The sequence below is a fragment of the Medicago truncatula genome, chromosome 5, assembly GCF_003473485.1.
Source record: "Medicago truncatula cultivar Jemalong A17 chromosome 5, MtrunA17r5.0-ANR, whole genome shotgun sequence".
NCBI lineage: Eukaryota > Viridiplantae > Streptophyta > Magnoliopsida > Fabales > Fabaceae > Medicago > Medicago truncatula.
In genome coordinates this window covers 31,528,364-31,551,817 of record NC_053046.1, presented here as the reverse complement: position 1 = coordinate 31,551,817, position 23,454 = coordinate 31,528,364, and the positions used below count along the sequence as shown (strand labels likewise).

Genomic DNA, 23,454 nt, shown 5'->3' with positions numbered 1-23,454 from the left:
CTTTCGACTGTGTTGCAACCGCGAGTTGGAACTGTGAGCAGTTTGACATATTTTGTTTTTGACATATGTTGTTCAGAAAGCTGAGACATTGCTGGTCGGGTGGCTTTGCTTCTTTGGCAAATTTGGGAAGCACGTAATGAAGTCATTTAGAATGACGCTCATCATACTTCAACAATTATTGGAAGAACAACACTAGATGCATGACAACAATGACAAGAGGTTCATAAACAGCCCTCACCAACAGTTGTGCAACACGGGCAGAATAGAGTGCAAGGTAACAACTCTGTTTGGGAGAAACCGTGCGAGACGTGGTCAAAGTGCAACATGGACGTCGCGTTCCATGACTGTAACCATATTACATCTTTTGCGTGTTGTGTTAGAGACTTCCATGGGCAATTTATTCGGGCTCAAACGAATTTGCAGCAAGCGAATTTGACAGTTTTGGAGAGGGAGACAGTAGCTTTACTTGATGTCTTCGAATCTGACTCAGCTACTCTAGTGCAAGCGCTATCGTCTTCGGGTCACGGTGATTCGGAATTCTATGCTATTGTTTATAGAATTTTATCAATTATCTTTACATTCTAACTTTGATGTGAAGTTTGTTAAGAGACATGCAAACATGATTGCTCATACTTTAATTAGGGCGGCCTGTTCTTGACATAATTAGCGTATTTTTTTAGTCTTATTCTTCTTATATTGAACATTGATTGATTTAATGATAATACTTACCTTTCCTTTGCTAAAAAAAAAATTGATAAACTTCAATCTCTCGTTTCAACTATGATGTATTAGCATCTTCCGAGTTTTGAAATTTGTTATTTTTTATTGTATATATATTTTATGAGCACCTGGACAAAAAAGACAGTATGTGATGTACGACTAGTAGTCTACATGAATATTCAAAGCAATAATAATGTCAACAATCTCATCTCATTACATCATTTGATCCCATAAAAGCAGACAAGCAGCCCAACAAAGTTGGTGACATTATCAGTCAACTCAATATGATCTGATCATCCCATCCCATCAGTCTACATCTTTGGAACTTCATTTCTTCTTTCTTCAACATCTCAAACACAAACACACTAACCATGTCTTTGTTTAGAAACCTCTCAAAAAGTTACTTCTTCACCACGAAACAACTTTTCAAACCCCCCAACTCAACCAACCCTTCTCACCTCTTCCCATCTCTCACTCTTCTCTCTCGCTTCTCCACTTCAACACCCGGTTCAACCGCTCCGGTTCGTTATGCGGCTCTCGGACCAACCAAACCACACGAGAAGCCACGCGTGGTGGTTCTCGGCACCGGTTGGGCCGGATGCAGATTCATGAAAGGATTAGATTCTAATATCTATGATATCGTTTGTGTATCACCGCGTAATCACATGGTTTTCACACCTCTTTTGGCTTCTACTTGTGTTGGAACTCTTGAGTTTCGATCTGTTGCTGAACCTGTTGCAAGGATTCAACCCACTATTTCTAAAGAACCTGGTTCTTTTTTCTTCCTTGCTAATTGTACTGGTATCAATGCTGATAAACATGAGGTATCTTTATTTTTCTTTTTATTGTATTGTATCTAAACTTATTTGTACATGTCTATCAGGTGTTTGATTTTTTTTCTCTTTTCAATTCATGGTATGTTTTATCTAATGTAATTGGGAATATTTATATGGTTTAGTAATGGTGGGAGGGAAAAAAAATGATTTTTACCGATTTCATTGGATTAAATTATAATATTATAGTCATTTTGGGTCATTCAATATGTTAGATGGTGACACTATAATCTCTGAATGCATCAAAATTATATAAAAAAAAATACCCTCGAATGTGTCTTTTGTTAGACAGTTTAGTTGTTAAATGTTTTTTTTTTTTTACTTAAATTGGTGCTGGTATGTGTCTTTTGTTTGTCAGTTTGGTCCTTGAAATTACTCATTGTAACATTTTGAATTCTTGGTTGGTGGGTCATCGTTGGAGAAAAGCTTAAACCCCATGTTGCTTAGAGCTGTGACATAAATAGAGTTTTGAAATTTTGAGTGATTCTTACTTTACAAGTTGGTTTTGAGGATCCCTCAAAAAAAAAAAAAAATATTGGTTTTTGAGGAGTTGAGTTAGACCTGATATCTAAGAATCAGAATTAGCAATTAACTAATCGAGGCATAAATATGTAAAACCCCTAGGGCTTGGTCTGGTGATGTAGGATCAGGACCTTTGAGTATGCTCCTCTCAAAGTCTTGGGTTCAATTCTTCCAATTGCTAACAATTCCTGTGTTGGGTCAGTCCCATAGTAGTTAATAGCGGATAGCGGCGCATAGTGGCCGACCCCAAAAATGCTATAGCGGGATAGCGCATAGTGCTATGACCGCTATTTCATAAAAACAAAAACAACAAAAATAAGGAAACAGAGAGAGCAGAATAGAGTTTTATATGAACAAAACAGAGGATTGTTTGTACAAACTACAAACAAAAACAGAGAGAGCAGAATGGAGTTTGGAATCAATAATAGCAAAGAAAACTAGAACAAAAAAGTAACAGGACATCAGAGTTTTGAGATTGTTAAACAAAAAAATAACAGGATAACAGAGCAAACACGACAAAGTAGAGGAAGATTTACAGCAGAGGTGAAAAGTTTTACAGAACAGCAGAAAAGCAGAGGAAGATTTACAAAAATACCCTTCTTTTTTTTTTAAACCAAGGACAATTTTGTATTTTCTCTTAAAATGAAATAGCGGTTCTAAACCGTAAAACCGCTACGAAGCGTTGCGCAGCTATCTCACACCGCAACACTATGGCTTGTTGCGTAGCGCTCCGGCACCGCACCGCACCGCGCAGCCGCTATAGCGGCGCTATTGGCCGCTATTGACTACTATGATCAGTCCATACAAAGTTTTGATTTCATTTCAATTGACCCCCCAGCTAGTTAACGGTGGGATTAGTCTCGCGGATTTGCCGGTAATTGGGCAGGATATCGAGTTTTACAAAACAAAAAAAAAAGGCATATATATATAATGTTTGTCTGAAACTTTAGGAGTGGTAGATTTTATAATTCAATTTTTCACATGAATGTGTTTCTTAATAAGAATGATGAGTGGTTGGAAGTGATTGAATTCAATGTCATGTTAATGTGACTATGATGTGGCAAACAAGTATCATTATGAGTTACGATCTTTGCCTTTGGCATGTGATTCTGCAATGGTTGTAAGTTGGAATTTCCTCTGCCAAACTATGTATTGAGGATTTAGCAATGCTGTGATATATTTGATTTTAAGATTAGAAGTTTGTGCTGCAAAATGCGTTTTTGGCTATGAAAAATCATAGCTATTATTATGTAGAGAAGAACTTTAGAATGTTCTGAAGCTAAGTGGAATTTATTTGAGGTTTGAAAATTCAAACCATTAAAAGGTACCTTATTTGGGATTTGGAATTTACTATAGATGTTTATTTTTTTTCTTTTTGCATTTTTGTAGGGTTGAAATACGTAGTATCCTTTTATCCTACCCTAACTAGTGAGATAGTTGGTTATTGTTGTATTGGAATCTTGACTTTCAAAGCAGTTCCTGTCCCTGACACCGGAAGCCCCAATGGAAATTCAATTTCATATATAAATTGTAACCGACCCGAGTAAATAGTCATTTGGGTTGTTTAATATGTCTGATGGTGCCACTAAAGTCCCTGAATATATCAATTATAAAAACACTCTCAAATGTATCTTTTGCTAGTCAGTTTGTTAAATTGGCGCTAGAATCAATGTGTTTTCGTTTGTCAGTTTGTTCTGTGAAATTACTCATCCTAACATTGTGACTTCTTCGTTTGGTGTTCATTATTGGAGAAAAGCTCAAATCCCATGTTGCTTAGGGTTATGACATAAATAGAGTTTATAAAGATTGAGTGATTCTTATTAGAAACTGAGATGCATAAACAGTAAAGGAAAGTGTAGAAAAGAAAGAAAGGTCTAGAAATCAGATTTGAGAGAGCCTTGTATATTCCATTCTGATTTGCATAAGAGCACAGTGGTATATTTATAGTGCAACTAGATGTAATTAACTTGTTACTAAATTCCTAACCGTGACTAACAAAATTGTAACAGAATTCTGACTTTGGGAAAAGGGAAACTCTGAATACAATATATTCCTAATAGCCTAGGACTTGGTTTTTGCAGCTAAGAAAGAAGGTGGGATTATGTAACAAGCCAAACCAGGAGGAGTGTTGAACTTTCGATTTTCCTTACTGTTTCCTGGCAGTTTAGTTAGGATATTTTGAGAAATATAGTTTTTTATGTATAAAACTACATTCCATAGCCGTAGTACTGTTGTGTGTTCTGCTTTATGTATCTTACTTTGTATAAAACTTCAATTTACAATTCTTATGAAAAATTGGGTGAAACATCGTAACTTTCCTGGTTTTTATAACACTGTTTTAGTCTTCTTCAAATGCTCTTACTCCTTTAGACAGCAACGAACAAAAGGGTGTGATACTAGTATTGGTTGAAATAAATGTAATCACAGTGCAGCTTAATTTGGGAGAGTCTGACACATTGTTTTGAAGGTACAATGTGAGACTGTAACTGAAGGAACACAGACACTGGATCCTTGGAAGTTTACAATCTCCTATGATAAGTTAGTAATTGCACTAGGAGCACAACCCACCACTTTTGGAATTCATGGAGTTTATGAACATGCAATTTTTCTTCGTGAAGTTTACCATGCACAGGAAATCCGTCGCAAGTTGCTCCTCAATTTGATGATGTCTGACGTTCCAGGTTTGCGATAATTTTCCTGTGTTTGAAAAATAATGCTTTTTATGCATTACCTTTGTAATCTGTAACTGATTTGGATGCAGGGATTTCGGAAGAGGAGAAGAAAAGGCTGTTACACTGTGTGGTTGTCGGAGGTGGTCCTACGGGAGTTGAATTTAGTGGTGAACTTAGTGATTTTATCATGAGAGATGTTCGTCAGAGATATGCTCATGTGAAGGACTATATCCATGTTACTTTGATTGAGGTATGCTTAGTATCATTAGATATGTGATGCAATTAAATAGATTATACACATGTTATAGAAATTAGCAACAGTCATCTTGCTCTTGCCGTTGTCATTTTCGGCAATTCATTGTAATAATAAAATGGTTAGAAATACCTTAGAGTTCATAGAAGCCAATTTTGTGGTAAATTTGTAACAATATTTCTTCTCCATCCAAAATTTGTCTTTCACAATAATTTTTGTTGCTAATCAATTTATTCATGTCTCTTCAGGCTAATGAGATATTGTCTTCCTTTGATGACCGACTCAGGCACTATGCCACCAACCAGTTGACAAAGGTGAGCTTTATGTTGTAAGTGTTTCTTTACTTTTTGTTAAATATGTTCGTGTTGTACCTATGAATATCACGAGAAAGTCCCTTTACTGTTTGTTCAATATGTTCCTTTCCTCATGTTAAGATTTCTATCAGTCAGGAGTGCGACTTGTTCGAGGCATTGTGAAAGATGTACAAGAAAAGAAGATTATACTTAACGATGGTACTGAGGTTCCATACGGATTGCTGGTTTGGTCTACTGGAGTTGGTCCATCACCTTTTATCCACTCGCTGGATCTCCCTAAATCTCCTGGTGGAAGGTTTGTTTACTCAACGTAGTAGTTGCATTTATTTTCATTCCATGGACAACCGTTGCAAAATTTACAATTGGCAGCTGATTTCTATATGGATACATATAGTATTCGGATCTGTATTATCATGAAAGCAGGATCACATTGGTCCAAATATATTATTATTTTTATCAATACTCCAAATATATTATGTTTTAACACTAAAGCGTGTAAGTATTTATGTACAAAGTTCTCTCTTCACAGGATTGGTATTGATGAGTGGCTTCGTGTTCCTTCAGTACAAGATATCTTCTCAATAGGTGACTGCAGTGGATTTGTTGAAAGTACTGGAAAACCAACACTTCCAGCTCTTGCCCAAGTAACTTACATTGGTTTCATTAGTTTCTCCAACGCTCACTTTCATTTCTTGAATTCCTGTCAATGTGTAGGTTTGGTTTTAGTTTAACACTAAGGACTTAGTTAGTCCCTAAACACATTCCATTCTGAATGTGTTACTCCCTTTACTTGGTAGAGGTTCATGTATTGTATCTTCCTTTGCCTGAAAGCTTATTCATGTCAAATTAGGGTCTATTTGGACCGACTTATTTCAACTTATCTTCCGGTATAAGCACTTGTGAGACTGTTTAGGAGAGCTTATGGAATTATCTTATGCATGTCCATAAGTTGTTTTAGGTTTATTTCCATAAGCTCTCCAGGATAGCTTATGAAAGCAGCTTATAGATTACGTGAAATTAATTAGACTTTATTTTATCTCTTGCGATAGAAATGGCTTATACATACGCACTTATATGATATAAACACTTACCTTATAAGTGCCTAATTAAACAGGGCCTTAATGTATTGCCACTTGAATTCCACAGGTAGCAGAGAGGCAAGGTAAATACTTAGCAGCCTTGTTAAACAAAGTAGGTGAAGCCAATGGAGGCCGTGCAAACAGCATGAAAGATATAGACTTGGGGAATCAGTTTGTGTACAAGCATCTTGGAAGCATGGCAACTGTTGGAAGTTACAAGGCTCTAGTAGACCTCAGACAGAACAAGGTAATTTTTATCATTCCTTAACCTTTTGGTGAGGCTTATCTGGTTTTCACGCATAGTATCCCAGGAGAAAGGGACCACTAGACTTATCAGTGCTCGACCTAAAGGTCCTTTTCTTGGTGCTCTTAAAAACATAGAACAGTTTAATTCACTAACTTTTCTCCTACAGGATGCAAAAGGATTGTCTCTAGCAGGTTTTCTCAGTTGGTTTGTTTGGCGCTCAGCTTATCTAACTCGTGTCATTAGCTGGAGGAACAGATTCTATGTAGCTATTAACTGGGCTACAACTTTTGTTTTTGGCCGTGATATAAGCAGAATATGAAAATTTTTAGGTAAAATACTTTCAGAATGGTTAGGAGTTGTTCCAAAGAGCTTAAACCTATTTAGTTGTGACATTTTATTAAGGCTTTGAAATGCTAACATACTTAGCTTTATTTGTTTGCATCGCAGGTCATTATTAAAGGGATAAGTGATGAATTCCAGTTAGCTGAACAACAAGGAACTGTACTTGTTCATGATATTTGCTTCGTGTATGTTCAATTTGGTAGAAATTGGTGGCACTTGAAAGGAGATTACACAAAAGATAGCTTGAAGAGGAAGGCAATAAAATATGGCAGTCTTTGGTCTTATTATAATCAACAATGTATACACATCGAGATTCAACTCTAGGCATCACGTATATTAGTTACTGAGCACAACAAACCAGTTTTCATGTTTATATCAACTGTTCATCATCAAGCAAAAATCATAATGAACTGTTCACCAATTGTATGTTCAAAATAATGTATGAAAAAATTATGCCTAAAATTGTACGAGACAATGAGTTAGTCCCTCAAATAAAGAAATTGACTACATCTTTGAAATTATATTGTAAAATAATTTAGTCATGTCTCACTATCTTTGATAAGAAATTTGAGATTTACATAACAAATATGAAGACTACTAATCTGATATTCATAAATAATTTTAGGGGTTAATTTAATTTTAAATATTTAACTTTAGATATTAGTGTGAAATATTTGTCAAACAAAAATTAACAATAACTTTAGGCTATGATTTCAAACATCTCCAATAATTGCATGACTTCAGAAAGCAATTTGATGATGCACTTGATTTATTTTTTTAACAGAATCTTTGGCCAGACAAGTTTTCCGTCATTTCAGGGCTATTAACCGAATGAGTTCCTCGCATTGCCATTGATAATATTCATTTCTTAGATCTATTTTTCATTTATTACAGTATCTCGATAATTTGATTTATTAATTTCTATACACATTTAGTTCAGAAGTCATATACTTCCAGTTAGATATATGGTCAAAATTGTCCTTAATATCATTCTATTTTTCGCGTGGTAAGTGGAGTTTACTTGAGCTGAGCTGACAATAGCACAATGTCAGAATGTCGAAAAAAGAAAAATGATAGTGTAAGGCTGAAATTTACGTCTGAAGCAAACTTGAATTAACCAATATGGCTTCAGAAGTTACATGGTTTACAGTCAATTTTCCAGTATGGAAACATTACAATATTACATTCCTATGATATATCTGTGAACCAGCCTCGGCTTCACAATGCAATGGTAGGTCCATTACATCATCTTTGCCTGTTCAAATTAGAAGTCTTCATGAGATGCAATTCGACAAAAGAGCTAAAGCCCCAATTCTGAAGCGCTGCTGACAAGTCTAGAATTTGTCATCCTTTTGGTGATCAGATCCTTCAACTCTATCTCTCCTGGAAACCTTCCCTCTTTTAATTTAGAGAACACCTTCAATGACAGATGAAGAATTTCAACGGGTTAAGTTCAGAAGCATTAAAGATGCCATTTACATTCCATCTACTCTAACCAACAACTCAGTAACATTATAGTCGCAGAAGTGCACAAATGAAAGCAACAGGGAAGTCAAAATTTGCTTCAGATAACAAGCTTTAAAACAGAGAAGACGACATGTTTATCACAATTTATTTACTATCAGTCCATTTCATAGGTGTTTTCCAAATAAACCGTAATAGTAATGATATAACAAGTTATATACCAAAAAACTCTAATGAAAGAAACCTAATAATCAAAACAATCTACCGACTAACCAAATGACTTGTTGAGAGTCAAACACATGGCGAGAAACAACTTCCCAGTAAAAGCATGTTCAAATGATTGCAATCTGAAAGTAGATGTTCTAAACTACGAGTACAAAGGTTTTATATAATAAATCAAAGGGACCACCATTTTTAATTAGCACTACTAGGTAACAAAACTATTTCTTGTTTTTCAACTAATATTGGCTATTTCTCATTTTTCAACTAGTCTTGTCAAGATCAATGATCGTTGCTAACATGTTATATGATAGTATTTCATAATGTCAGGTGAATATCCAGTAAAATGAAGTGAAGTGGTCAAAATGTTGATAAAACTAGTCATGCAAGGGACCTATTCCATCATGATTGATTGTGAGTGCTTCCAAAAGAATCACATGATATAAGTAAAAGATAGAAGAAGAGCACCAACCAGATTGCCGTTGAAGTAAACTTCAAATGCCCCGGAGCTCTGCAAGAATGATTGCACGGCATTTCCAAGAAGCCAAGTAGTAGCAATGGTTCCAAACCTATTAGCACGCAAACTAAAATACCAAGGAGGAGGTGCAACAAAACCCAGCATTGGAAATATCTGTTCCCCTGCCACTACGACACCTATAACACCAATTTGAACAACTGGAACCACTTTGCTTAGCAGACGTTTTGGAAGTGGTGGGGGATAATTTGCAGGAATAACCTCAATTCCAGGAAAAGCAATCTCCAACATTTTTTTCACTGTTACTGCTGTTCCCCTACATACGTAAAAAACATCCATTTACACTGACTATCCCATTCTATACATAATCATGCACAGAAAGACAAGCAATCAACCAACAACAACAAAAACAACCAAGCCTTATCCCACTAAGTGGGGTCGGCTACATGGATCAAATGACGCCATAGTGTTCTATCATACACCAAATTTGGATCCAACTCATTGACAAACAATCAACCAACAAGCAATCTACCAACTATAAGAAATATGATTCAGCAAGCAGAGCAATGATAAGTAGATCAAGGAAAGTGAACAAAGGAATTAATATCTAGTTCATTAAGGAAGTCCACCATGAATTTCATGATAGTAATTACTTTAGTCAATAGTGCGCTATAGCGGCATAGCATAGCATAGTGGTAAGAAACCACTATGGTGGGCGTCATAGAGATGCAGTTCAAGATAGAGGACGCTATAGCTGCTATAGCGGGCAGCGGATTTTGATCCACTATTAGGTTTTAACAGGAAAATCCCACATTGACCCTAATTTTAAAACCATTTTAAGGGCATTTTGGGGATTTCGTATAAGCCCTAACATTTTGTTGTGTGCAAACATTTTCCTGACTCTTCTCTCTTCTCCGCTGCAAAACACGATCTGCAAACTGATTTGCAACCCTCACACGATCTGCAAACCGATTGCCATCGTCGTCCACTATTCATGTTCCATCTATCTTTTCCTCTATTCTTTGTTTTCTTTTTAGTTCCTCTGTCCTTTGTTCTTTTGGATTTAATGTTTTAACTAAGACTTGTGAAATTTTGTTGGAGACTTGAAAGCTTTCATAAGCTTATTTATATCCTTGACATTTATTGGTATTTGGATTTGAATGTAATGTTCTGTGGATGTTTGAGTGTTTTGATTTATGAATATTTCATGAGATTTGAGTGTTATATTTAATTTTATATTAAATATATGTTCGTTTACACTTTATAGTATCATTCAGTAGCGTCTTCCCACTATACACCCGATATCCCACTTTTGGGGTCGGCCGCAATCCAGGATTGACTGGTATTTTAGTAACTTAGAACATCTCAAAATTGATATGCATGGAATGATTTGTAAGGATGAATTAAACTCAATATAAAAACCTAATACAACATTTCTCTAGCTAATTAACCACTGAGAATCAAAATTTCAAAGCATAAAATACACATCAAGTGTCTAACAACCCGCATAACATTTTGCATTGTAGATGCATAAATAAAAAAAGAATAAGGCATCAATTTTGTCTTTAATATAATTCCTAAAAATATATAAATATAATAAGTATTCTGTAAAGTATATTACGTACTTGTAGGAGCAAGAAGAGCAGAAATTGATATTAACAGTGTTGCCAAACCCTGCACCTCCAATATTAGTAGCGAGTTTCTGAGATCAAATACAAACCGAATAATAATTAGACATGTTGTGATGATGAAAATATAACAGTGATGAAGTAAATTGGTTGAAGGAATAGAAAATTACCTCGGAGTCGGAAGGGAAGGGTGTGGTTACGGGGTTGATTACTGGTTGTGGTTGTTGATGGTGGTGATGGTGGTGGTGAGATGGTTTTGGCGGTGGAGGAGATGATGTGAAGAGGGAGAAGAGGTCGGAGCAGAGGAGGAAGAGGGGTAAACCTACTAAGAGAAGCTGTGCGCGATCCATGGCTGAGTTGAGTTTTTTTTTTTTTGAAAGAACACAAGTATATGGTTATTATTTACTTATTTTTCTACTATTATTTTCTTTTGACAGAACAATTTATGTTGATTTAAAAGAAAAATAAACCAACATCAATATTGTGTCTCAATCCAATGTCTTGGGTGAACTAATGTTATCAAAAGCATGAATAAACTCTAACTTCTCTTTTACGGTTTGATAATTTAATATTCCTAAAAGAATTATCTAATGAACAACGGGTTACAAAACCTAAGATTAGTAGTGATTTATTCTGGAATTCAAATCAATATTATTTATTTGCAAGTAGTATCAAATGCATTTGATTTGGTTTAGTGGATGAGTAATTGAAGTAGTATAAGCCTTAGACATGAGTTTGAAACTAGTGTTATACGTTTTTTTTTTTTTTGAAGGGTAGTGTTATACGTTTTTATCATGTATTGAAAAATAAAAGTCTACCAAATATAATCCTCTCTCCGTCCCGCAATAAATGACCTGTTTAAAAATGTGCAATTTTGATCTAACTTACTTTGACCATATTTTTCTACTAATATACAAAGATAAATAATATCATATAAGATGTCGTTAGATTCGTCTCGATGAGTATTTTCAAAATATCAAATTTTTATAATTTTTTCCAATATATTATTCAAGATATTTAAACTCAAAATTACGCATTGGTATTCCTAATTGGATCAACTGTGTCACTTGGACGGAGGGAGTAGCAGCATTAAAAGTCCATTTGGAAAATTTAACAAACATTCAAATTCAAATGTCACCGGTTCGACTCGTCAGTCTTGATTGATGAGGTGCAAAACAAAAATCTCAAGGCGTGCAAATATTAGTAAAAATAAGAATCGTTTTATGTTGTTTTATTATTGACATTAGTAGGGTGTACGTGAGCAATTGCTTTGGTGAGAAAAGCAATTCTCAAGAGTTAACGACTGAATTGGGTTCCTTCTAAATATCTAAGAATTGGGCTCTTTCTAAAAATAAATGTCTTATAATATGTTATAAGACTTTTCTTTGGCAATTAAATTATTTTTTTGGATTTCATTAAAGAATTTTAATGGTACACAATTTGCAGACTTCTAGGAATATTATGAGCAATTGAGTGTTGAAGCATGCATCAAACTATTTGAAGAATCCAAGTCCTATGAAGAACTAGTATATACTATTTCTTGGATGCATATTTAATAAGCTCTAGGCCTATATATATTGCATTTATAGTGTTTTTTTTAGGGAACTTGCATTTATAGTTGTTTTTCGCTTTTGTAATATTGGCTTTTGATTTTGTATTGTTTAGTGAGAATCCTGATATTCACTTCTTCAAGTACATTGAGCTTTATTATGAAGGCCAAGCTTCTAGATGCACACATGCATGTGTTATGAAAGGTCTTATACTTTCAGTGCATTCTCTCTTCCCTGCATCTGCTTATCACCCTACTATTTTCTCATTTCAATTTCCATGTGCAGGAATCACTTGCTTACACAGTTGTTTGAACATCTTTTGAGTGATGGAAGTCAAGATGTACATGTCCGTAATGCTGTGGGGCAAAGTGATCATCGACAACAATAACAAACTCAAGCACTTTCTCACAAGCAACCCTATATTATGATTTTCTCGTATTGTTGGTAAATATTGTGACAAATGGGGCTCTACATTTGCCATTGTTGCTTAGCAAAAGGCACAAGGTGATTCTGAGCATGCTACCAATGAAAATTCTTTGTTCAAGCTATAAACCAGGTGTTTATACAAGTCTTCATTAGGAAGGTGTCATTGTATTACATAATGATAGTTTCGGTGGGACATTCATGTTATTTCGTTATGTTTACATCAGATAAATTGTGAAACGTATGGATGCTGCTGATCTCCGAGAGAAGGTCCTAAATCCCGACTATGAGTTTAGAGGGCATTTGATCGATCTAGTTATGTCCGCTCCTTTGCCTGAACGTTCTTATGATTGCTTTTATTTCTGACAGGGCTAAGTTAGCAGTGATTTTGTTGTGAAGTTTGAAAATTCCAAGGTGCTTCCGCTGGTGCGCTACCAAAGCAAACAGTTCAAAAACATGGAATGAAGTCTGTTTCACCTCCCTTGATGTTGAGGAAATCTGCTTAGCTCATATTTGTGGTCTAAATGTTATAATTCAATTAGCACTGTTTTTTGTTAACATTTTTTTTAGTTCCCCCTGCCTTACTCCAATTTTGGATATAAAGATTTACCACTCATATTGAAACTTCTTTAAATGCAAGTTAATGAGATTTGTTATTGTGAAATGTAGAAGTTAGAACAATGAGTTATTAGTAAACACTTATATAATTTATAACATTGTGGTTTGTCTTTTATTATCCTCCGGAGGAGTGTCCTCAGTTTCTTTGGATTAATTATGTTGGGATTATATTTTCCTATGGTGTTATAATTAACTGGCATTAGGATCTTTTGCTAATAAAATAAAATAAAATGAATTCAGGGACCTTCTTTTTCTACCCTGGACATGTACTTCGAATGAGTGAAGGAAAAAAAAAAAAATTTTTTATCCTTAGCCTAGGATAGGTAAATCAGGACAAAAGTGTTTCCCGTCCGAAAAAGTGTACTTCTTCAGTTAAAGAAATCATTGGGAGGAGTAATAGAAACTCCCATGAATTTATTTATGGTGAAGTATTATAACCTCGTTTGATCAATCCGCTTGAGAAAAATACAGATTATATTTGTTGTCATACTTGTTAGCTATAGAAAAAAAAAATAAGGCGCGTAAATAGAGCACATGCGCGTAAGAAGAGTACATGGTGTGAAAAATAACGGTAATTGTTTTAGCCATTCATTTTAGGCCATTCAATGTTTTCTAGACCTCCAAATTTTCAGAGGGTATCTATTTTAATTGGACTATTACTTTTTCCATTCTATAAATTTCTCTTGCGCCCTAATTTTTTACGAAAATGAACATGAGATTTTTAGATTATATAATTCAAATTGAGTTTTCCCTTGATTTGGGGTGGGAAATGTTTTTCACCAATTCAAATTTTATAATACGAACACCCCAAAAAATAGGGTGCATCTTTTGCTTTTTATTGGATTATAAAATTCAAACAACCCTCTTGTGTCAAGAATTTAGGGGAAACACGATTCGTATTATATAATCCATATTTTTCCGGATTAGGGTTTAGGGACAAATTTTTCGTATGATAACATGACTATTTATAATAATTCAAGAGCTCACTTGGTAGGGACAAATGCATTTTATATGCAGGGGTCGGGGTTCGAACCTCGGGCACCCCACTTCTCCATATTTAAAATGTGTGATCTCCAACCAGTAGACTATCTGACAAAAAAAAATCAAGAGCTAAGTCATTCATTAATAAATAAAAACATTGAAGACCAGACCAAGAAAAGCATTTGAAGAAAACTTTATCCATAAATATGAACTTTTATGCAATTTTCTAGATACATTTATTATTATTTATTTTAAATATAATGACACAATTATGTTGAAACATGAAAAGTAAAAACTTAAGAAATCAATATGCAAGTTTAAAAAAAAGATTTATATACAAAAGTCAAATGCATCTAAAGGTCTTTAAGTTTTTCGTTTTTCCCAAAGTTGTCCTTTAAATTTCAAAAGTCCCAAACAAATCATTTAAGTTTCAAAAGTCCCAAACAATTCCTTTTAGTTTTTGAATCAAACAAGTCTTTTTAGAGGATGATGGTGATGATTTAGATGATAGCAACAAAGAGCATTATCCACCATTTATCATGCCTAAAAAGATGATTAATTTTAAGTAGGTGTTAGGAGCCAAATTTGGTATCAAAGATGAGTTCAAGGAAGCAATTACCAACTATGTTATCTACAATAGAACTTGTTTGAAATGATTCAAAAACTAAAAGGATTTGTTTGAGACTTTTGAAACTTAAAAGACGATTTTTGAAAAAATGAAAAACTTAAAGATGCATTTGACCCAAAATTAACTACAACCGTTTGACTTTGATATTCAATAAGCTTAGTCATCCATACTTTTCGTGGATGCTGCTTTTGAATAAAAACAATCAGCATTTCATATTCATTTTCCATTCTACACTCTGATAATTCACCACTCCTTTTGTTATATCTTTTTCTCTTTTTTCAACACTTTTGTTACTGAATATGGCTGACGCCTTACTTGGAGTTGTGTTACAGAATTTGAAGTCTCTTGTTCAAAATGAATTGGCCACCATTTCTGGAATCAAGTCCAAGGCTCAGAAGCTTTCAACCACCTTAGATTTGGTCAACGCTGTTCTTGAAGATGCTGAGCAGAAGCAAGTCATCAATCGCTCTATAAAGGTATGGCTACAACAACTCAAAGATGCTGTTTATGTGCTCGATGATATCCTTGATGAGTGCTCGATCGAGTCTGCTCGACTTATTGCCTCATCATCTTTCAAACCAAAGAACATCATTTTTTGTCGTGAGATTGGCAAAAGATTGAAAGAGATTACAAGGAGGTTAGATGATATTGCTGAAAGTAAAAACAAGTTTCATTTAGGAGAGAATGGAACTTTTAGGGAAAGATCAATTGAAGTAGCAGAATGGCGTCAAACTAGCTCTATTATTGCTGAACCAAAAGTATTTGGGCGAGAAGATGATAAAGAGAAGATTATCGAGTTTCTTCTCACCCAAGCGAGGGACTCCGACTTCCTTTCCGTCTATCCCATTGTTGGTTTAGGTGGTGTTGGAAAAACAACTCTTGTTCAATTGGTCTACAATGATGCTAGGGTGAGTAGCAATTTTAATACAAAAATATGGGTTTGTGTTTCCGAGACTTTCTCGGTCAAGAGGATTTTGTGCTCCATTATAGAATCTATCACAAGAGAGAAGTATGACGGCTTCAATTTAGATGTAATACAAAGAAAGGTGCAGGAATTGCTGCAAGGTAAAATATATTTGCTGATTTTGGATGATGTGTGGAACAAAAATCAGCAATTGGAATTCGGATTAAGCCAAGAGAAATGGAATATACTGAAATCAGTGTTATCGTGTGGATCCAAAGGTAGTTCCATTTTAGTGTCCACTCGTGATGAGGTTGTTGCGACGATCATGGGAACATGCCACGCTCATCCTTTATATGTTCTCTCTGATAATGAATGTTGGTTGTTGTTCAAACAATATGCATTTGGACAAAATAGAGAAGAGCGTGCAGAGCTTGTGGAAATAGGAAAGGAGATAGTAAAGAAATGTGATGGATTGCCTCTTGCAGCACAAGCATTGGGAGGTCTAATGAGTTCAAGGAATGAAGAAAAAGAATGGCTTGAAATTAAAGAGAGTGAACTTTGGGCTTTACCACATGAGAATTATATTTTACCTGCTTTGAGGTTGAGCTACTTTCATTTAACTCCAACCTTAAAGCGGTGTTTCGCTTTTTGTGCTATGTTTCCCAAAGATACAGAATTCGTGAGGGAAGAATTGATTCATCTTTGGATGGCTAATGAATTTATTTTATCTAGGGAAAATATGGAGGTTGAAGATGTTGGCAGCATGGTTTGGAATGAATTGTGCCAAAAATCTTTCTTTCAAGACATCAAGATGGACAACGGTTCTGGAGACATTTCTTTCAAGATGCATGATCTTGTCCATGATCTTGCTCAATCAGTAATGGGTCAAGAATGTATGTATTTGGAGAATTCAAACATGACTACTTTGTCAAAAAGCACACACCACATAAGTTTTCACTATGATGACGTGTTATCATTCGACGAGGGTGCCTTCAGGAAAGTTGAATCCTTGAGAACATTGTTTCAGTTGAATCATTACACCAAAACAAAACATGATTACTCGCCAACAAACCGTTCCCTTCGGGTTTTATGCACATCCTTTATCCAGGTACCATCACTAGGGAGTTTAATTCATTTAAGGTATTTGGAACTTCGTTCTCTTGAAATAAAAATGTTGCCGGACTCAATTTACAACTTACAAAAACTGGAAATCTTGAAAATAAAAGATTGTCAAAAACTTAGCTGTCTTCCGAAAGGCTTGGCTTGTTTACAGAATCTCAGACATCTTGTCATTAAAGATTGCCATTCATTGTTTCACATGTTTCCATACATTGGAAAATTAACCTGTCTAAGAACATTAAGTGTGTACATTGTTAGTTTAGAGAAAGGGAATAGCTTGGCAGAGTTACACGATCTAAACCTGGGAGGAAAACTAAGTATCAAAGGTTTAAATGATGTTTGTAGTTTATCTGAAGCTCAAGCAGCCAATTTGATGGGTAAAAAAGACCTCCAGGAATTATGTTTTTCGTGGACCAGCAATGACGGATTTACGAAGACCCCTACTATTAGTTTTGAGCAACTATTTGAAGTGCTTCAACCTCACTCAAATCTCAAGAGGTTGATAATTTGTCACTATAACAGATTATTCTTACCAAGTTGGATAAGTATTCTCAGTAATTTAGTTGCTCTTGTACTTTGGAATTGTGAGAAATGTGTGCGGCTTCCGTCATTTGGTAAACTACAATCTTTGAAAAAACTCGCTTTGCATAATATGAATGATTTGAAATACTTGGATGATGATGAAGAATCTCAAGATGGTATTGTGGCGAGGATTTTCCCATCTCTGGAGGTACTCATATTAGAAATCCTACCAAACTTAGAAGGGTTATTGAAAGTGGAAAGAGGTGAGATGTTTCCTTGTCTTTCTCGTTTAACCATCTCCTTTTGCCCTAAACTTGGACTGCCATGTCTTGTATCTCTTAAAAACCTAGATGTATTGGGATGTAACAATGAGTTGCTGAGGTCAATCTCTAGCTTTTGTGGTCTTAACAGCCTTACCCTCGCTGGAGGTAAAAGAATAACATCCTTCCCGGACGGGATGTTCAAAAACCTTACTTGTCTTCAAGCTCTTGATGTGAATGATTTTCCAAAAGTGAAGGAGTTACCAAATGAACCATTTAGCCTAGTTATGGAGCATCTGATAATCTCTTCATGTGATGAGCTTGAGTCTTTACCAAAGGAAATTTGGGAAGGTCTGCAATCCCTCCGAACTCTAGATATTTGTCGTTGTAAAGAACTGAGATGCTTACCGGAAGGTATTCGACATCTCACTTCTCTGGAGCTTCTGACAATTCGTGGTTGTCCAACACTAGAAGAGCGATGCAAGGAGGGAACAGGAGAGGACTGGTACAAGATATCGCATATTCCGATATTAAAGATTTTGTGATGCTGGTGTTGCTTCTAATTTCAACAGGAATCAAGAAGCAAAGATGTTGGTGTTTTTGCTTCCGGTTTGTCTCATTTCTACCTAAATTGGTAGGCTCTTTATTCTCCCTCCTTCCATCTTTCTTTTGATTGTGTTTCTTACGATCTCTTGTACTCTCTTTGCAAGATGAGCCACTCTTGTCTCTTCACAATGGTCTCCTTGTTATGTTAGTTTCTGTGTTGTCTTTCAAATGTGAGTTTGGATTCTTTTATTTTATTTTATTTAATTCGTCTTAGTTTAGTAAGTGCACGTGTTCTGAAATCCCTTTTTGTTTTGGGAATTGAAATTTATAATTGCATGTTTAATCGCTTTCTGAAATCCCTTTCGATTAAATTATTTTTTTGCGCTATTATAAAACATTTTTACTGGTACATAGTTTTCAGATTCAGAGCAGCTGGGTGTTGATGCATGCATCAAACTCTTTGACCAATTCAAGTCCTATGCAGGATTATACTTTTTCTTGGATGCATATTTGAGCTCTAGGTATTTCTTAAGACAGTTTTCTAGACGACCTTATATTGCTTTTTCTAGTTCTTATTGTTTTTATAACTCTGGCTTTTGATTTTCCATTGTTTAGTGAGAAGAGGTATTCTAGTTTTCCCATATTACTATATGATTTTCTCATTTTAATTTGTATGTGCAGGAACCACTTTACACAGTTGTTGAATCGTCTTTTGAGTGATGGGAGAACTGGGGCCATTGTCATTGTTGCTTACCAAATTTTGCAATGTGATGCTGAGCATGTGTTACCAATAAAAATAAAAATTCTTAGTTCAAGCTACAAGTCAGGTGTGTATACAGCTCTTCATTAGGAATGTGTAGTTTTATTTCATGATTCTAGTCGAGTCGCTCATGTTATTTTATTATGTTTGTGTCAGATATGTTGTGGAACGTCCGGAATGCTGCTGAATCCCGACTATTTTTGTGTCAAACAATGTTAATTGATCAAGTTATGTCCACTGCTTTTTCTGAAAGCAAGAGGAAACGAATGACTTCGGAGGATACGAATGAGAAATCAACAGTTTTATTTGATAACAAAGTGAATTTGGCATCTTTTAACTCCATATATTATAGCAGATTAGCATTAGCCATTTCACTAACAGAGAGCCTTTTCCTGTGGAACTGAACAGGTGCCATTTATTTTTCTCTTCGAACTATGGATATTGTTGAGTATGAGGAATTAAGATCCTTGCCGGAAGGTATTAGACGCCTCACTTGAGTTTTTGAATATTCCTGGTTACCCAAAATGAAAGGGTCAGTGTTAGAAGAGAACAAGAGAGGAATGGGACAAGATAACAGACATTCCAAAATTTGTTTACTGGAATGAAGAAGAATACATTTTTTAAGAGCATTGATTTATGTGAACCTTATGATTTTTGACTGGGACAAAATCGATTATTATGCCAACCTTATGCGTCAGATTATCATTCTCGCGTCTCCACTCTCATGGATGCTGGAATAGATATGGTATAGATCTTCAATTCCGATAATAATTTTACATCAATTGGTTGGTTTCATTTTAAATATAGTTATTCTTGAAAATATACAGGTGATTGCCCTTTCTTGTATAAAATATTTAGTCGGCATTTCAATCAGATAATATATCAACAGCCAGAATCGGTGATGTTGTTGAGCTCTGGTATGGAGGTGAGGATTTTGGAACGATGATGGTGATGATGAATCTCACAATGGTATGGAGGTGAGGATTTTCCCATATTTGGAGGTATTAAATGATTTACCAAACTTAGAGGGGTTGTTGAAACTTGAAAGTGGAAAGAGAGGAGATGTTTCCTTGTCTTTTTCAATTGGATATCGCCTTTTACCCTAAACTTCAACTGTCATGTCTTCCATATGTTAAAAACCTTTATGTAAATGAATGTAACAATGAGTTACTGAGGTCGATCTCTAGCTTCTATGGTCTTACTTCCCTTGACCTTGAGAGAAGTGAAGGAATAACCTCCTTCCCAAAGGGGATGTTTAGAAACCTTACTTGTCTTGAATATTTGAGAGTAAGTGGTTTCCGAAAATTGAAAGAGTTACCAAATGAACCCTTCAGTCTAGCTTTGGAGCATCTAAATATCTCTTGTTGCAGCGAGCTTGAGCCTTTACCAGAGGAAATTTGGGGAGGTCTACAATCCCTACGAAAAATAACAATTGGTGGTTGTGAAAGATTAAAATGCTTGCTAGAAGGTATTAGACACCTCACTTCACTTGATTTGCTGACAATTTTCGGTTGCCCAATATTGAAGGAACGATGCAAGGAGGGAACAGGGGAGAACTGGGACAAGATAGCACATATTCGGGAAGTATCCATCTTTTGTTTCTGAAAATTAAGTATAGGCATTTGAAGAGCATTGATTTAGCTTGTTTACTCTTATCTGCTTCCATCAACATTGAAGTTCCCTTTGTTTGTTGCTCCTAACGGTTTGTCACATCTCCACTTAAACTGGTAGGCTCTTTATTCTCCCGCCATCCTTTTGATTATGTTTCTCATATTACATTAACAATCTATTGTAATGTGTTTGCAGGATATGCCACTCGTTCTTTTCACTATTTTATAGCTGTCGTGTTAGTTTCTCTTTTGTCTTCCATAGGTAAGTTTCGATGATTTTATTTTATTTCATTTTCTTACTTCTTATCTATTTAATAAGTGAACATTTACTCTCATCAAAGTAAAAATCAAAATAGGCGAACATTTTATGAATATCTCTTTTTGTTTGCTTAACTTTGTGAAAAGGCTCTTCAGGTTCTTTGATTCTTTATTCGAACAATTCCTTTCAAGCTTCTTGTATGTCTTTTGTACAACGTTATAATGGCTTGTCTAGTTTCAAGTGCTCAATTGACTGGTTTTCATAAAAAAAATTGTTATATATTCTCATCATGGAGTGATTTTTAGGATTTTGTTGAGTTCTTTGCAACCTCTTAGGGACAATATTCAAATAATTGTTCAGATAATGTTCTAGAGCTTGTATGTTGTTTCTATAAAACTTTTGTTTCTCAATTAATTTTTTTTTTTTGGGATTTCATCAAAGAATTTTACTGGTACATAATTTGCATACTTCTAAAAATATTACTGAGCAATTGGGTGTTGATGCATTCATGAAACTCTTTGAAGAATTCAGGTCCTATAAGGGACTACACTTTGTTTGGGTGCATATTTAAACTCTAGGCCTATATTGCATTTGCAGTTGTTTTTCGTTTTTATAATTTTGCCTTTTGATTTTGTATTCTTTAGTGAGGATCCTGATATTCACTTCAAATACATTGAAGCAACTGCTAATACTGGGAATCAAAATTTTATCGAGAAGACAAAGAACTTTATAATGAAGGCTAATCTTCCAGATGCACAGATGCATGTGTTCTTAAAGGTCTTATACTTTCAGTTCATTCTCTCTTCCTTGCATATGCTTATCACACTACTATTTTCTCATTTCAATTTCTATGCATTCACAGTTGTTGGAACTTCTTTTGAGTGAGCAAAGCCAAGATGTACATGTCTGTAATGATGTGGGTAAAATTATGATTGACATCGATGTCAATCTTAACCATTTACTCATAACCAACCAATATTATGATTCTCGTATTGTTGGTAAATATTGTGAGAAATGGGGCCCTACATTTGCCATTGTTGCTTACCAAATGGTGCATTGTGATGCTGAGCACGTTACCAATAAAAATCCGTTGCTCAAGCTACAAACCAGGTGTGTATACAACTCTTAATTAGGAAGGTGTCATTGTATTTTATAATGCTAATCTAGGACACTCATGTTATTTCGTTATGTTTGTATCAGATAAATTGTTGGACGTATGGATGCTGCTGATATCTGTGAGAAGGTCCTAAATCCCAACTATGAGTTTAGGAGGCATTTGATTGATCTAGTTATATGTCCACTCCTTTTCCTGAAAGTTCTTATGATTGCTGATCTTTCCTATGAGTTGATTGAGCTTCTCCAAAAGATATTGCTACATAATTCTGCTTTTAGTTTGAAACTTCAATCTGCTAAGTTGGCTGATTCTTACTGCATTGAAGGAAGATCCTTCAAGGGTAATGGATTACATAAATAGGTTGGAATGGAGACGGCTTGTACGATTAAGAATTCTGTCATGCTGCAAAATTTGTATATGCTTTTATTTCTGACAGGGCTAAGTTAGCAGTGATTTTATTGTGAAGTTTGAACAATTCCAAGGTGCTTCTGCTGGTGCTACCAAAGCAAACAGTTCAAAAACATGGAATGAAGTCTGTTTCACCTCCCTTGATGTTGAGGAAATCTGCTTAGCTCATATTTGTGGTCTAATTCAATTAGCACTGTTTCTTGTTAACATTTTTTTTAGTTCTCCCTGCCTCACTCCAATTTTGGATATAAAGATTTACCACTCATATTGCAATTTCTATACATGCAAGTTAATGAAGTTTGTTATTGTGAAAGTAGAACATTGAGTTATTAGTAAATGCAACAAGTAGAAGATAAGTTGTTGATTAGTTTGTCTTTTTTCTTTCTGTTGATAAAACTATTAGTTTGTTAATTTCTGTGTTGACTACTAATCACTTTGTATATATAGTTTTTACCTTAAAACAATTGTATTATTATTCCACTTGTACGACTTTGGAGTATGCTCTTCTCAAGATCTCAATTCGATTCTTCCAGGTGTCAATTTTGGTGGAGTACTTTACCTTCTTAAAAAAAAAATATATATATTGTTCTTTTTACTTAATTAATTACCATCCTAGATTTGTTTAGAGGGTGGACAACCAATGTAAAATCTTGTTAATGGCGCGCAGAATTGGGTCTTTGCAACTGTAGTAAGTAGCCATTTGCTGATGACACAAGACACATTATATATAGTTGGTATACTATTTGTTCCGTGGGTATTTAGTTCCACCGCATTCAGTATGTGTTTGAGAACAAGCTTTTAGTCCACCCAAGCCTGGTTTGAATTGCCTTATTTGAGTTTAATTAATGGCATAAATATTTGTGAGACTATTTAGTTTGACTTTTTGTCAACAAAAAAAAAATAGTTTGACTTTATTTTATCCTTTGTTGTCATACTTGTTAGCTATAGAGAAAGAGAGGGTGGAGGTATTTATATCAGAAGAAC

The 23,454-nt window shown here is 35.0% G+C and overlaps 3 protein-coding genes across 12 annotated transcripts; 2 read left to right on the top strand and 1 right to left on the bottom strand.

The window, feature by feature from the left end:
- Window positions 1-932: 932 nt before the first annotated feature.
- On the top strand, window positions 933-7,503 carry LOC11405511 (internal alternative NAD(P)H-ubiquinone oxidoreductase A2, mitochondrial). Its single transcript, XM_003615655.4, has 9 exons — window positions 933-1,544; window positions 4,543-4,756; window positions 4,837-4,997; window positions 5,249-5,314; window positions 5,446-5,609; window positions 5,844-5,958; window positions 6,461-6,640; window positions 6,807-6,969; window positions 7,088-7,503. Exons 1-8 carry the CDS (start codon window positions 1,092-1,094, stop codon window positions 6,957-6,959), a joined length of 1,506 nt encoding a protein of 501 aa, XP_003615703.2. The 5' UTR covers window positions 933-1,091; the 3' UTR covers window positions 6,960-6,969; window positions 7,088-7,503.
- A 533-nt stretch (window positions 7,504-8,036) lies between these two features.
- LOC11406323 (selT-like protein) lies at window positions 8,037-11,173 on the bottom strand. Its single transcript, XM_003615654.4, has 4 exons — window positions 10,939-11,173; window positions 10,766-10,842; window positions 9,138-9,456; window positions 8,037-8,399 (listed from the first exon to the last, which is right to left on the bottom strand). The coding sequence occupies exons 1-4, from the start codon at window positions 11,116-11,118 to the stop codon at window positions 8,283-8,285; spliced, it is 693 nt and encodes a 230-aa protein (XP_003615702.1). The 5' UTR covers window positions 11,119-11,173; the 3' UTR covers window positions 8,037-8,282.
- Window positions 11,174-15,160: 3,987 nt separating this feature from the next.
- Window positions 15,161-22,945, top strand: LOC11405844 (putative disease resistance protein RGA3). 10 transcript variants are annotated; one of them, XM_024784276.2, is made up of 11 exons: window positions 15,161-18,407; window positions 18,484-18,549; window positions 18,741-18,840; window positions 19,001-19,146; window positions 19,236-19,396; window positions 19,488-19,824; window positions 19,907-20,806; window positions 20,886-20,951; window positions 21,593-21,725; window positions 21,811-22,058; window positions 22,149-22,945. In XM_024784276.2, the coding sequence occupies exon 1, from the start codon at window positions 15,268-15,270 to the stop codon at window positions 18,316-18,318; it is 3,051 nt and encodes a 1,016-aa protein (XP_024640044.1). In that variant the 5' UTR covers window positions 15,161-15,267; the 3' UTR covers window positions 18,319-18,407; window positions 18,484-18,549; window positions 18,741-18,840; window positions 19,001-19,146; window positions 19,236-19,396; window positions 19,488-19,824; window positions 19,907-20,806; window positions 20,886-20,951; window positions 21,593-21,725; window positions 21,811-22,058; window positions 22,149-22,945. The 10 variants fall into 10 exon arrangements, with proteins under 10 accessions (XP_024640044.1, XP_024640041.1, XP_024640043.1 ...); XM_024784273.2 differs by having other exon boundaries at window positions 18,734-18,840; XM_024784275.2 differs by lacking the exon at window positions 18,484-18,549 and having other exon boundaries at window positions 18,734-18,840.
- The last annotated feature ends 509 nt before the right edge of the window (window positions 22,946-23,454 follow it).

Coding starts and splice junctions, on each gene's coding strand:
- LOC11405511 (XM_003615655.4), top strand. CDS start 1,092: ATGTCTTTGTTTAGAAACCTCTCAAAAAGTTACTTCTTCACCACGAAA. Junction 4,757..4,836: donor GATGATGTCTGACGTTCCAG/GTTTGCGATAAT, acceptor ATTTGGATGCAG/GGATTTCGGAAGAGGAGAAG. Junction 5,959..6,460: donor CACTTCCAGCTCTTGCCCAA/GTAACTTACATT, acceptor TGAATTCCACAG/GTAGCAGAGAGGCAAGGTAA.
- LOC11406323 (XM_003615654.4), bottom strand. CDS start 11,118: ATGGATCGCGCACAGCTTCTCTTAGTAGGTTTACCCCTCTTCCTCCTC. Junction 10,843..10,938: donor CCTTCCCTTCCGACTCCGAG/GTAATTTTCTAT, acceptor ATTTGATCTCAG/AAACTCGCTACTAATATTGG. Junction 9,457..10,765: donor TGCTCTTCTTGCTCCTACAA/GTACGTAATATA, acceptor TTACGTATGTAG/GGGAACAGCAGTAACAGTGA.
- LOC11405844 (XM_024784275.2), top strand. CDS start 15,268: ATGGCTGACGCCTTACTTGGAGTTGTGTTACAGAATTTGAAGTCTCTT.